Source organism: Nicotiana tabacum, chromosome 6 (genome assembly GCF_000715075.1).
Source record: "Nicotiana tabacum cultivar K326 chromosome 6, ASM71507v2, whole genome shotgun sequence".
In the NCBI taxonomy this organism is placed as follows: domain Eukaryota; kingdom Viridiplantae; phylum Streptophyta; class Magnoliopsida; order Solanales; family Solanaceae; genus Nicotiana; species Nicotiana tabacum.
Window position 1 is genome coordinate 107789940 of NC_134085.1, and position 12989 is coordinate 107802928.

The window sequence follows — 12989 nt, forward strand, 5'->3', positions numbered from 1 at the left end:
CACCATAATCGACTACCACCATCCCCACCACTCCCACCACCATCATTTTCAACCACAACCAACACTCATCCACCTCAACTATCACAACTAACCACTCCATCATCATCAACAACCATAGCCGGCGCTGTCCATCATTATAAACTACCAACACCCACTATCACCTTCCTCAATCACAACTACCACCACCACCACCATACTCAATCATAATTGTCACAACTACCAATCACCATTAGCTACTACGCTAAACCACCACCATCGACCAAATCTACCACCAACCACCACTTCTAGTCGGCATTCACAAACACTAGCGTTAGTCATCACCATCAGCAACTATCATATTTTAAAAATTATATATTTTATTGATGGATTATTAGATTAATTAGTATTTTATTTGAATTTTGTGTTTATTAATTTTCAAATAAAGATAAATTTATATATTCAAATGATAAATTTTATCATTTTGTATTTAAATTTTAATACATATCTTAATATTCAAATGTGTATCCAAATTCAAATACCTTAATCTTAATCTTAATAAGGCGAAAAGGTACATTTTGTAGTTGGATTATGATGCGATTGAAGTGTCCTCTCAAAGCCTTTACCAATAAACCTTGTTTCTCCCCCTCCTAACCAGTGATGTCCACACAATAAAAATGCTGATGAGTACAACCATCTTCAGTTCCATTCATCTCAAAACCTCTTCTTTCTTCCCAACCCCGCTTCCCACCAAACACCAAAATCTCACTTTCTCCTTCAAACCCAATTCCCCAATTGCCCCCATCAAATGGCACCACATAAATTCCTGTGCAGCTGGTCAAGAAATCGACATGGAACGAACCAAAGAAGGACTATACACTGCAAAACCCAAAAAAGTCGTAATCTTGTGGGACTTAGACAACAAACCGCCACGAGGCCCGCCGTACGAAGCAGCCATGTGTTTGAAAAAAGTAGCACAATCCTTTGGTGAAGTGGTTGATATGTCTGCATATGCCAATCGCCATGCTTTCATCCATCTTCCTCAGTGGGTTGTTGAACAAAGGCGCGAAAGGCGCCATCTTGATGTTCTCGAACGTAAAGGTGCTGTAACCCCATCTGAACCTTACATTTGTTCTGTTTGTGGCCGAAAATGTAAGACCAACTTGGATTTAAAGAAGCATTTTAAGCAGTTACATGAGAGAGAAAGGCAAAAAAAGCTCTCTCGTATGAGGTCACTTAAAGGGAAAAAAAGGCAGAAGTTTAAAGAGAGGCATGTTGATGGTAATTACAAGTATATAGAGGCTGCTAGGAGTTTGATAACACCTAAAGTGGGGTATGGTTTAGCAGCTGAGTTGAGGAGAGCTGGGGTTTTTGTAAAGACCGTGGCGGATAAGCCACAGGCTGCAGATTGGGCATTGAAAAAGCAAATGCAGCATTCAATGACTAGAGGGATTGATTGGTTGTTTTTGGTTTCTGATGATTCAGATTTTTGTGATATGTTGAGGAGAGCTAAGGAAGCAAATTTGGGAACTGTGGTAGTTGGGGATATGGACAGGGCATTGGGGAGGCATGCTGATCTATGGATTCCTTGGAATGGGGTAGAGAATGGGGAGATAAAGGAGAAGGATTTAGTGTTAAAGCTTGAGAGGAGGAGGGAGTCTTGGGGTAGGAGTAATGCGCGGTTTTCTGTGAGTGAGTTTGATGGTGGGATAAGTGGGGAGGGTACTAGTGTAGGAACTTTGATGGATGATATTGTTGAGAAGTTAGAGCTTTCTAGCATGAGGATTTCGGCTTTCTCTGAAGGGGAGGAGGATGAAGATGAAGATGTTGAGGAGCTGGATGAGGAAGACTGGCTTCGAGCAAGATTAGATCAACCAGGTGATGACAAATATGATACAGAGGACTCCTTATTGGATAGCGAGGATGAGGAGGGGGACTACTTATTGGATAGTGATGATGAAGATCCAGGCCAGATGGTATAAATTGATGATGAAAGCAATAAGAGAAAAAGCACTTTGGCATTGCTTTGTCGAAAGATTTATAGGAATTGTTTGAGATAAGGAGTATGCTCTGTAAAAATGAGGTAGAATGAAAGGTGGCTAGAGCAATTTGACATATTGACCGAGTATGTCTCTGGCAGTTCAGCTATCTTCGAGTATGTCGAGGTAATACAGATGTAACCTGACTTTATCTTTCAGAAGGATCCAAAACTGTTACTTGGTTATCAAAGTATTGCTTTGAAAGTTTACTGTGGCTGTATTCTCTTTCACAAACTTTCTACAAGGTCACGGTGTGCTTCTCGCTTATGGGAACATTCCCATTGATTCGAATATAATACATGACAAATTCCATTTTTTGGGCTTTTCTCCAAATTTCTTTTGGAGCTCTGGATTATTTGTGATATTGTCATCTGATAAAGCTCTGAGTTATTACTTCTTTATCTTTCTGCTATGTGTATTGCATATACATGGCTAATATTAGTTGTTCTTGGGGTAACTCTTCTGAACCTGTTTTTACCTGCTCATTTTTTGAGGCAGTCAAGTATCAGCACGCGGGGGTTCTTCTACATATTAGATGTGGAAATTTCTGCTGCATTCAATGTTGCTCTGTGGTTTGGTGAATAAATATACCAGATAAAAGAGTGAATCTGGAATTTCTTTTAACTAATTCAACTCTTTGCTTTTCTCATTTCTAGTAAAATAAGTATCGATAATGTCAATACATTTCCTCAACTGAGAGAAAAATTTGCTCTCAAAGACAACTGCAATCAGTACTAGTTGACAGAAGTAATCGAAAACAAAGAATAGTTAATAAGATGTCATGTTCCATGGTATTGGCAATAAAATTGAGGATGACAGGGAGCAGTAAATGGAGATTTTTATATGCCAAAGAACCACCGCTTGGAGTGCAGAACTGATTTCCTACTATTTAGAAGCGACAGTTAAGGGCCTCTTCGTCGTCCTAATTCCGGAAATTACGGTAAAGTCCTGTCTTGTTGGGCTATTGATATTGCATCAACTCTGGGGGTAATTTGGTGTTTTTGTCATATTTTACACAGCCGCTGCGACGCTAAAACCTTCTGCTGAATTCTCCCAATCTCTGTCCTATTGGCACGCACCTCTCTTTGGTTACAGATGTGGAAGCTAAACCCGCTTTTGGCGATGTGTAGCTCTGCAACAGCGGCACTTTGATGGGCATGTGTAACGTACTTCTGGCGTTAACCGTTAACCCTTGAAGCCAGTTCACTTTTGCTGTCCTTGTTTCTGCTAATTTGATCTTTACCCTCAGGTTTTTATCAGACAGTTTACCGGGCTGCTTAGCTGTGACCCCCCAATAAATTTTGGAATATGCTCTGTTTTGCTTTGGTCTCTGCTTTTCTGCTATCCATGTTATTGTCTCTCTGCCCGCTTGCTGATAGGTCAGTACTCTAGCTCCTGTAAATTTGTGTGTGCGCCTTGATGGACTGCAAAGGTTTAGGAAAGGGTTTTGGTTTGATTTCCAGAAACCAATAGATCTAAAAGCTTTTGCTTATGGATTTCATGAAGAGTTTTTGAAAAGCTCTTCTAGACATTTTACAATGTTTTTCTCTATTTTTCTTATTCCAATTTTAGGCTCCTTTTGGGTCCTTGTAGTCTTAATGATAAAAAAAGAAGTTAAATTAGTGAAAATACTGGGTAAAGTTTACGTGTTTACAATGAATGAATCTTTTATTAAAGAGTAAATCATCCTTGATCGTTATTAGCCAGGACCCTTTTAAGTCAGTCATGAACATGAGTTAACATGATTATAAGATAAAGCACCATACAAATCGCTGAAAGTAAGAAGAATAGCAGGAAATTACATTGCTTTAGGAAGGAAGATATACCCCTACCACTAGAAATTAATTTAAATTTATAGCTGTCTATATCGCACTAGACAAAGATCAACTTCCTTCGAACTCACAAAAAATAAACAATATAAATACAGTCCACATGCATACAGATATTGCTATGGCTCTTCTGTATAGCTGTACATGAGTTTGGACAAGATATCATTTATCAGTTCCATCGGTTTTGCCGTAAAAAAACGTTCGGCATGCCAAACTGGTGGTATATGCAGCCTAAGGACAAGAACAATCATACAACTGATCCAGACAGGTCGAGTTGTATCACTGCACAAATATTATATGGTTATTTAATTCCTATTCCCTCTATGTTTCTATTGAAGTAGCGAAGGTCCTACAGGCATTGTTCATGAACCAGGATATTACGTAATATGTACGCTGAGAAGACAGGAACTCCTGCTCAAGCACGGACATCAAACTTAAATGAGGAGTTGGGGCAGGTTGATACCATCCCCTCAGGATAAAACTGGTACTTTGACATGCAACCAAATGGACGTCCTAAAATGCTCCATTGCTGGTACTGCATATGGAACACGAGCCAGTAATGTAGAACTTGCACCTGCAAAGCAGATGGCAGAGGACCTTGGTGGGTAAGATGAAATTTCACAGAGACTGTCAGTATAATTGAACTAGAGATGGTTGTCACTCCTAACAATGAGATCAGGCCTGCAATAAAAGGGTTCAGCTTTGAGGATAGCCGACTTATGAAGAGGAATTAGATAAAGGAGCCAAATGCAGATGTCGTCTTGGTATTTTTTAGGATACTTTCACTTTGTCATACTGTGATTCCCGAGTTAAATGAGGAGACTGGCAGCTACAATTATGAAGCAGAGTCTCCTGATGAAGCAACATTCCTTATTGCAGCTAGGGAATTTGGCTCTGAGTTCCGTAAAAGAACTCAATCAAGTATTTTTATACGGGAGAGATATCCTTCTTTTGAAGAGCCAAATGAAAGGTGATTCAGCCTCAATTATTGCCAGTTGTTTCAAGAATTACATTACCTTGTAGTATAATACCAACTTACTCTTGATCTGCTATGTTTAGGGAATTCAAAGTTCTCAATGTACTGGACTTCACCAGCAAGCGGAAGAGAATGTCTGTTATTATTCGGGATGCGCGGGGCCAGATTCTTCTCTTGTGTAAAGGAGCAGACAGGTTCTTTTTTGACATTTTTTAAATTTAGTCTCTATTTCGTATCTAATTCGTTATCCAGTGAAGTAGGTTATTGATGAGGCTATAGTGCTATAAAAGATGCTCTTAACGGGCCTGTAAATTCCAGTTGGTTTTTCTAATTATTACTGCCTCCCTGCCCTCTCCCTTGTATCTGGTGAAGTTCATTCCTTTTAATAGTTTTTGTTCCCGAAATTTTTATTTCCTAGACGGCCTCTTTGTTGATGAGACATAGATAGGGCTCTGTTAAGTTTTGTGATTGTTGAATGCATAAAGAAAGAAATTTTAAGTTCTTATTATCACCTTGGCTTGGCTAATTGTTTATCATAGATGGGGAGTATGGTGACCTTTCTGATGTAAAATTTTAGATGATATGCTGTTTTTTTTATTTGGGATTATGCAGCATCAACTATGATAGATTAGCAAAGAATGGAAGGAGATTTGAGGAACCTACCACAAAGCATTTAAATGATTATGGGGAAGCAGGGTTGCGTATTCTCATGCTTGCCTACAAAAAGCTGGATAAGAAAGAGTACTCTGCATGGAATGAAGAGTTTACTAAAGCAAAAGCTTCAATCGATGGTGATAGAGATATCATGCTTGAACGTCTATCTGATATGATGGAAAAGGATTTGATCCTTGTTGGTATTACAGCTGTGGAGGATAAACTACAGAAGGGAGTATGTACTTTATGCTCCTCAAGAATCTGAAGTATATCTTCTCTGATATAGTAATCGTTTTTTTGCTATTTCACATCTATACCTTTTCATCAGGTTCCTCAGTGTATAGATAAGCTGGCCCAAGCTGGTCTCAAGATATGGGTTCTGACAGGTGACAAGATGGAAACAGCCATCAACATAGGGTCTGTCTCCCACTCAGAGATATATCGTCTGCCATCTCTTTCTTACTTGTTTAGTTATTGGATTTGAGCTGGTAAAATTCAATTCCTTTTTCCGTTTATGTATGGTATGCATGTAGTCTACTTCGGCAAGGGATGAGACAAATATGCGTAGCGACTATGAATGCAGACTCGGTGGAACGAAGCTCTGAACGGGTTGGTCATTATAAAACAAGTTTATTAAGTTGTTACTTGTATTACTATTCATGTCCGTCTCTTTTATTTATTTATTTATTAAAATTATTCATGGCCGTCTCAATTCCTATCTTTCAGTGATCAGGCTATAAAGGAAAACATTTTGATACAAATCACAAATGCTTCTCAAATGATCAAGCTTGAAAAGGACCCACATGTTGCATTTGCTTGATTATCTATGGGAAAACTCTAACATATGCTTTGGAGTATGATATGAAGTATCAATTTTTGAAGTTAGCAGTCGACTGTGCATCTGTTATTTGCTGCCGAGTCTCTCTTAAGTAGAAGGCCTTTGTAAGATATGTGAAATCCCATAGGCCATTTCAGTTCTAGCCCAACAATTCATCCATGAAATTGGTCATATTTTCATTTATTTTGTATCAATTTGTATCTCAGGTTACTAGATTTGTAAAGGAGGAAACTGGAAAAACCACATTAGCAATTGGTGATAGTGCAAGTGATGTTGGGATGATCCAAAAAGCGGACATTGGAGTTGGCATTAGCGATACAGAAGGAATGCAGGTTGGTGATACATCTAGCTTAGCATTATGGTGTTCTTAATATACTAAAAGGGTGTGTTTGGTACGAAGGAAAACATTTTCCGGAAAATATTTTCCAATTTTTCCATGTTTGGTTGGCTTAAATTTTTTGGAAAACATTTTCCTTATGAACTTATTTTCTTCCAATTGGAGAAAAATGTTTTCCTTATCTAGAGAAGGGAAAACATTTTTCAAAACTCCAACTCAACCTTCCTCACCCTCACCAACCCACCACACCCCCTCTCTCTAAAAAAGATTTTTTTTTTTCAAATTTCAGTTTTTCCGTTACCCCTCCACCCCGCCCTACCCCCACCCACTCCCCCCACCCCGCAAAAAAATTATTTTTTTTTGCAATTTAAAATTTCTATTTTTTCGTTTTTCTGCACCACCACACCCCCGAACTGCCCCCCCCCCTCCGGAAATTTTTTTTTTAATATATTTTTCAGTTTTAGTTTTTTTATTTATCGGTTTAAAGATTCAAAATTTTACAAGTTCCAAAGTTATGAGTTCGGATTCGGAAGCTTATGTGTTTGGAAGTTTACGGGTTTAGAAATTATAAAGTTTACGGGTTCGAAATTCCGCGGTTTCGAAAGTTTAGCGGTTCAAAAGTTTATAAAAAATGTGGGTTTGAAAGGTTGTTGGTTTGAAAGTTTATGGCTTCATGTTTATTATATCTAAATTATTTATGAATACTCTTGAGAAGTCATTTTCCTTAATTGCGTACCAAACACCGGAAAATGAATAAGATTACTACTTGTTTTCCAAAAAAACATTTTCTTGGAAAGCATTTTCCACAGAAAACATTTTTCGTTATACCAAACACACCCAAAGAACTTCTAAATTTTCCTTTGGACAATTTTTTTAATACGGCATTTAAATATTTGTTAGATAAATAAGATCAATGGGGCAACACGTACATTTATAGTATACAAGCTGACTTGAAACCACATGAACCTGTAAATACCGGGATCCAAGATTACCAGAACCAAATCCCTAGTGCAATTTTGTTCCCATATTCTAAGAGCTGCAATTAACACGCAACGTTGACACCCAGGTATCACGGCTTGGAGTCCAAGTTGTCAAAATATGTTCACTTAACATCTTCAAATGAAAAAAAAAAATTTACTTCTCTAATTGGATTTACGGAAATCAAATAACATATAATGAATTGCATATCGGGGACCGCTTTGAGATTTAATTACTTATGACAGTGGATCAGGTGCTGCAGCATTATCAGGCCAATTAGGAGAGAAATTTCTTATTATGACAGCTACAGAAATCTGTGAAATAATCTCTGTAAAGGTATGTTGTTAGTGGCAATAAGAGAAACTTTGTTATCCAATTATGCGCATTCAGTATGCTCTATAGACACAGTCAAAAATATTCTGATATGTGAGTAAACGGATGTTTTAAAATGGGCAAAATGAGCTGAAATAAACAAATAAAATTTAGTGCAAACTTGATCAAAGAATACATGTCTGCGTTCAATTCTTTTGCGAATTTGTTTACTCCTTAAGCAAAAATATTTTTATCCAAATAAAATAACTTCCAGATGAAGTACCAATAAAACAAAAGTAATTGATAACTGATGTCCATGAACTCTAGGTTATTTATATGATACATGCCAGAGTTCAGGTAAACTGTACTCTTTCTCCTCATCTTGTTTCTTCTAAATTACCTGTCAAGTTTCTACATTATGAACTACACGCATCTTATCATTCGGAGCTTTTATATTACCTATATTTTATGCAACCTGTGTAATGTATCCTCCTTTCTTGAGCTACTACTTTTTCCCTGATTGGTATATTCTTGAATTATAACTTGAATATATAAAAAGTTTATCCTAACTCACTGACATTATATACTTTATTGAATTTGACATGACAGCAGAACAGATAGTGCATTAACAGTAGTTGTATTCTGTTTTGAGATATCAGAAGAATCTGGTTTTGTTTGGCTGACTTCTCATGTATAAAAACCTATTCCACAATCCACACAAGAAGTCACTATGATCATCAAGCACAATATGCTATTGGAATGATTCTCCTTGGCAATGTTTACATACAAAACGATTGCATAGTTCAAAGCTAATCATATTTCTTTTGTGGCATGGATCGACTTTTTTCCATTTTACAACGTCTTACCAGCCCAAACCATCTTAGCTTTTGCATTGGGAATATTATTTCGTTTCTAGACATATTCTTCTTAGTACAATCGAATGATGAGTTGCTTCAGCTCTTTTTTTTTTTTTTTGTGTGTGTTAGTATCCAACTTGATCATATATGACTTACGAGAAAACTAATTCAGACTTCAAACTGCCCCAATATCCAAAATCATGTTTGTTTGTAACAACAGAGAACATACAATTCTAATGTGTAGGCTTTTCAATTAACATAGTCATGAAATTTTGTTGAATAGGTACCATTATTGTAAATTTGAATTAGCACTTCTATACCACAATAATGGGGGAATAAAAGAGCACAACCAGAGACTATTTAGTAAGATCATTATTGAATCGCACCATGGTAGGAATTAGTAAATAAGAAAATAATTCATTCACCAAATCCTCCAATAGCGAGAGTGAATCTTCCGTCCCCTGTCAACCAAAATATTTCTTCATGCTATTATTTTTCATTGTTTAAATCTAATCAGTTTATATTATGGATGCTCAGATTTATCCTCTTCTCTGTAAAAGAAACAGTTACAACACTTTCGACTACCAGTTACAAAACAAGCAACTCAAAAATTTTAATTTTTTTTAAAAAAAATCGCTTATTGTATTCCATTCCATATTCCTTGATAAACTCTTACCCGCTCGCATTCATCCTCTTCCCCGTAAAAGAACACCCTTGTCCAGCAACACAAAAAGAAAAGACAGATAGACCAGGTTGATGTCATTCCTCAACTACAATATTTGAGCATACAATCCCCTCCCCCCTCCTCGGCTTCTTCCCCAGGTTTTTTTTCATAGAGAATGAAAGAAGAAAAGCCGGTTAAGATTTGACAGGAGGGACAGTCTTTAGATTCTATGACAGAGAGTGATGCTTCAGCTTCTCTTCTTATTGTCTCTGTTATTGAGCACCCGTCGAATTTGCCTACTGATTAACAAACTTTACTGTGTTAGTGATGTTGACAAATCAATGCTGGATATATTTCAAGTGTACCATCTTTTATCAACTGTCAGTAATGTTCCATTGTTTACGCTTGAAAAAGACTTCTCTAAGTCCTTAAGCTATATTACATAGCTGTTGCATTCTGTATGCCTAAGAAAGAGTTGCTTATACTGCAGTACTACTTCGTCAGTAGAAGTATTCTAAACTATTTGTATGCTTGAATTAGGTTTTGAAATTTCTGTTTTACTTTGTTATTACTCTTGTATTGTTATGGAGTAACTGACGGGGATTATGCAACATGTTTTTCAATATGAACTACTTGTATAGTTCAATGAGGAAATGCCGCTAACTTGTGGTTTTAATACATTCATGTAGTTGATTGATGAACTTATTTTCTTGAAGAAAAAAAGTATTGTCATCGATCTTTCATTTGCTTTGCTTGCAGGGTGTTATATGCATCTTCCAATGTCATATACATGCGTGTTTTGAAGGCCACCAATTTGTGTATGACAGGTAACACAAATGACATTCTGCTACTTTTTGTAAATACCAAATAACTTTGCCACTTGCCATTACTGATTGGCATGTACATTTATATTTTTATTAGTTGGTAAAGCATATTGGTGCTGTAGCTGATGTAAATAATGGTTGCAGAAAGAGTTAGCAGTAAATGTGATCTCCTTTTGGTTTGAATTTTTTCTTCGTTCTGCTATCCTTCCAAGTTATGATGCATTATTAGGATGAAACTCCATTGTGTTAAATAGATATGTATGTGGTGTATTTATGTAGTTGGAGTGGTAAATGGATGTTGTAGATGAAAGAATAAATATCAATAAAATATTGATACAACAAAAATAAATTCTTTTCTTCAGAAGAATATTAGCATGGTCTGAAAGGATTTGGAGTTAGCATCAGTAAACCAAATTAACCATCATAAGTACCTTTTGGCTTCACTTGTTTTCCATTGTTTTCTGTGAGGCAAACAAGAGGAGAGTTGGTGGAACTTAAGAATGTAATGTATATTTTTTTTTATGTTCTACAAAATTCTCTAAAATGTGCTATCAAATTGGGTGACATGGGAAGGCTGGAGTTGTTATGATGCTATCCAACCAAAACTTGGTGCCATCATAAACGGTAGAACTCCTACATGTGTTTGATTTTAGCAAACTATGATTTTGAGGGATAGCTAAAGGATGTTTGTGTAGCCAACAAAAGTTGATCATTTTCTTATTAGAACACTAGGTAATTTGCCTTTTTGTGGGAAATCTATAAATCACGATCATCAAAATGGTAGAACCCCTACATATGTTTGATTTTAGCAAATTATGATTTTGAGTGATAGCCTATATTACTTAGAATGTCTCATATTGATTGAGGGTGTGTGTTGTTTCCGTATATGGTTTTTGGGCAATCCTCATCTCATGACTAGCTTTTGGAATTGAGTTAGGTCCAATTGTGTCTATTTTCCTACATGTTATCAGAGCTTTGGTGAAAATCTTCGCCATGCAACTTATTAAGGTTTCCAATTTCTGCTTTTGTTCTTGCTATATTATTAGAAGTTCCTTGACATGGATACATATTGTTTATTGTTGATGCTGCCAATTTCTTTCTTCGGCGTGCTCTCTGGTAATAATTGAGAAACTGGTGATAATCCTAGATTGATCTTCTGCAGAGTGAAAGATTATGGAATCTATCCTACTTGGGTCAAAGCTATCTCTGTTGCCAGTTTTTTCTTCTTGTAACTTCAGCGTTTGGTTTACTAATTTGTAAAAGATGACAACAACATAGTGATGCTTCAACTTATCACATTCTTTTTTAAATTCTGGTAATTTTCTAGGTGATATAGAAGAATGATAAAGAACTTCATGCATCAGGGCGCTTTCAGGGCTAATAACTGTGGACTTGCACATGTATATTTCAAATAACAAATCATCAGATTGAGTACTCGAAATTGATACATCACAACTCCAAAAATTAATCATAGTATAGGTTACTCTATGTGAAAAGTTCTTTATTTCTTTCATAAAATAATACTATATACTTTTATTAGGTTTGGGTCCGGGGTCAGCGCAGGCCATTTTCCACTAGTCATTTGTAGAAATGAGAGTATACATGGTTGAGATTCGCTTTCTTAACCAAGACTCCTCCGTTTAAAAATATTGACATTATTTCCCTATTATTCCGTTTTAAAAAGATTGCGACATTCCTATATTTCCTTAATGGAAAGCATTTGTAGCCACGCAAATGCTATGGCAGGTCATAAGTTTTAATAGCCACACAAATCCTATAGCTCATTTAAGACTACACATTTTAAAAGTTTTTCTTTCTTCATTAAAGTTTGTGCCAAGTCAAAGTAGTTTTAAATGAGCATCCACTCAACAATATGCATCAATTGGCAACTGGGGGACTAATTTTTTCTTTTTTGGGTGTAAAGAATAAAGAGTAAATATCTATACAAGCTGAAGCTGCAAGCTACTTTATTTCGATATAATTATGTGATGCCTGCATTTTCGAAAATGAGGTTTGTGGAGTGCAAGTTATCTACAATGGTTTAGGGGAGGAATGTTTGCTAAATCCGAAAGCAAATTAGATATTGAAGTCCCATTGGAGAAAGTATCTATCTGTTCAATTTGCAAAATGCTCATTCATGCTACATGGCAACATAAGTTGCTTTTTCATTTCTAAGTTGGGCATGGAGTTGGACATTGTTTGCTAGTTTCGATGAAGGTTTCGTGTCAAATTTAGTTGGAAGTGTTCTTACAATAATGAACTTACTCTCGAAATATGTTGTCAAAATATTTGTATAATAAATTCAACCAGTAAATCAGACACCTCATTTCATCTCCTTGATGGAAACTAATCTTTTGAGCATTTTTAAAACTAATGTGACAGATGATGAAACAAGGATATGCTAAAAGTTCTTGATTATATACTGAAGTGCTGCTTTATATAAAAACCAATGATCAAGTTTCCATAAACAGTTCCAAGTCACGTATCAAGGCTTTTGATTTGATGGAGTTTGATATTCAACCTTCTTTATGTATACTTCTTGTAAACACACTTTTCTTGCCAAAATATACTAGTATTATTTTATCAACAAAAAATGATGCCAAATATTTCCTCTTTCATTATCTAATTCTCTTCTGGGACATTGCCACTATTTTATGTTCCAAAGATACAAGAGCCTTCTTCTATTCTCACCATTTGCTCTACGA

At 36.2% G+C, this 12989-nt stretch overlaps 1 protein-coding gene across 14 annotated transcripts; it reads left to right on the plus strand.

The window, feature by feature from the left end:
* The first annotated feature begins 541 nt into the window (after positions 1-541).
* On the plus strand, positions 542-11754 carry LOC107812281 (putative phospholipid-transporting ATPase 4). 14 transcript variants are annotated; one of them, XM_075255108.1, is made up of 13 exons: positions 634-2141; positions 2835-2955; positions 3035-4608; positions 4724-4814; positions 4904-5014; positions 5433-5709; positions 5803-5891; positions 6008-6083; positions 6201-6416; positions 6519-6644; positions 7873-7963; positions 10220-10287; positions 11447-11754. In XM_075255108.1, the coding sequence occupies exons 5-9, from the start codon at positions 4953-4955 to the stop codon at positions 6201-6203; spliced, it is 507 nt and encodes a 168-aa protein (XP_075111209.1). In that variant the 5' UTR covers positions 634-2141; positions 2835-2955; positions 3035-4608; positions 4724-4814; positions 4904-4952; the 3' UTR covers positions 6204-6416; positions 6519-6644; positions 7873-7963; positions 10220-10287; positions 11447-11754. The 14 variants fall into 14 exon arrangements, with proteins under 14 accessions (XP_075111196.1, XP_075111206.1, XP_075111207.1 ...); XM_075255105.1 differs by lacking the exons at positions 5433-5709; positions 5803-5891; positions 6008-6083; ... (3 more) ...; positions 10220-10287; positions 11447-11754 and having other exon boundaries at positions 548-2141; positions 3035-4449; positions 4524-4608; positions 4904-4952; XM_075255106.1 differs by lacking the exons at positions 5433-5709; positions 5803-5891; positions 6008-6083; ... (3 more) ...; positions 10220-10287; positions 11447-11754 and having other exon boundaries at positions 548-2141; positions 3035-4449; positions 4538-4608; positions 4904-4952.
* The last annotated feature ends 1235 nt before the right edge of the window (positions 11755-12989 follow it).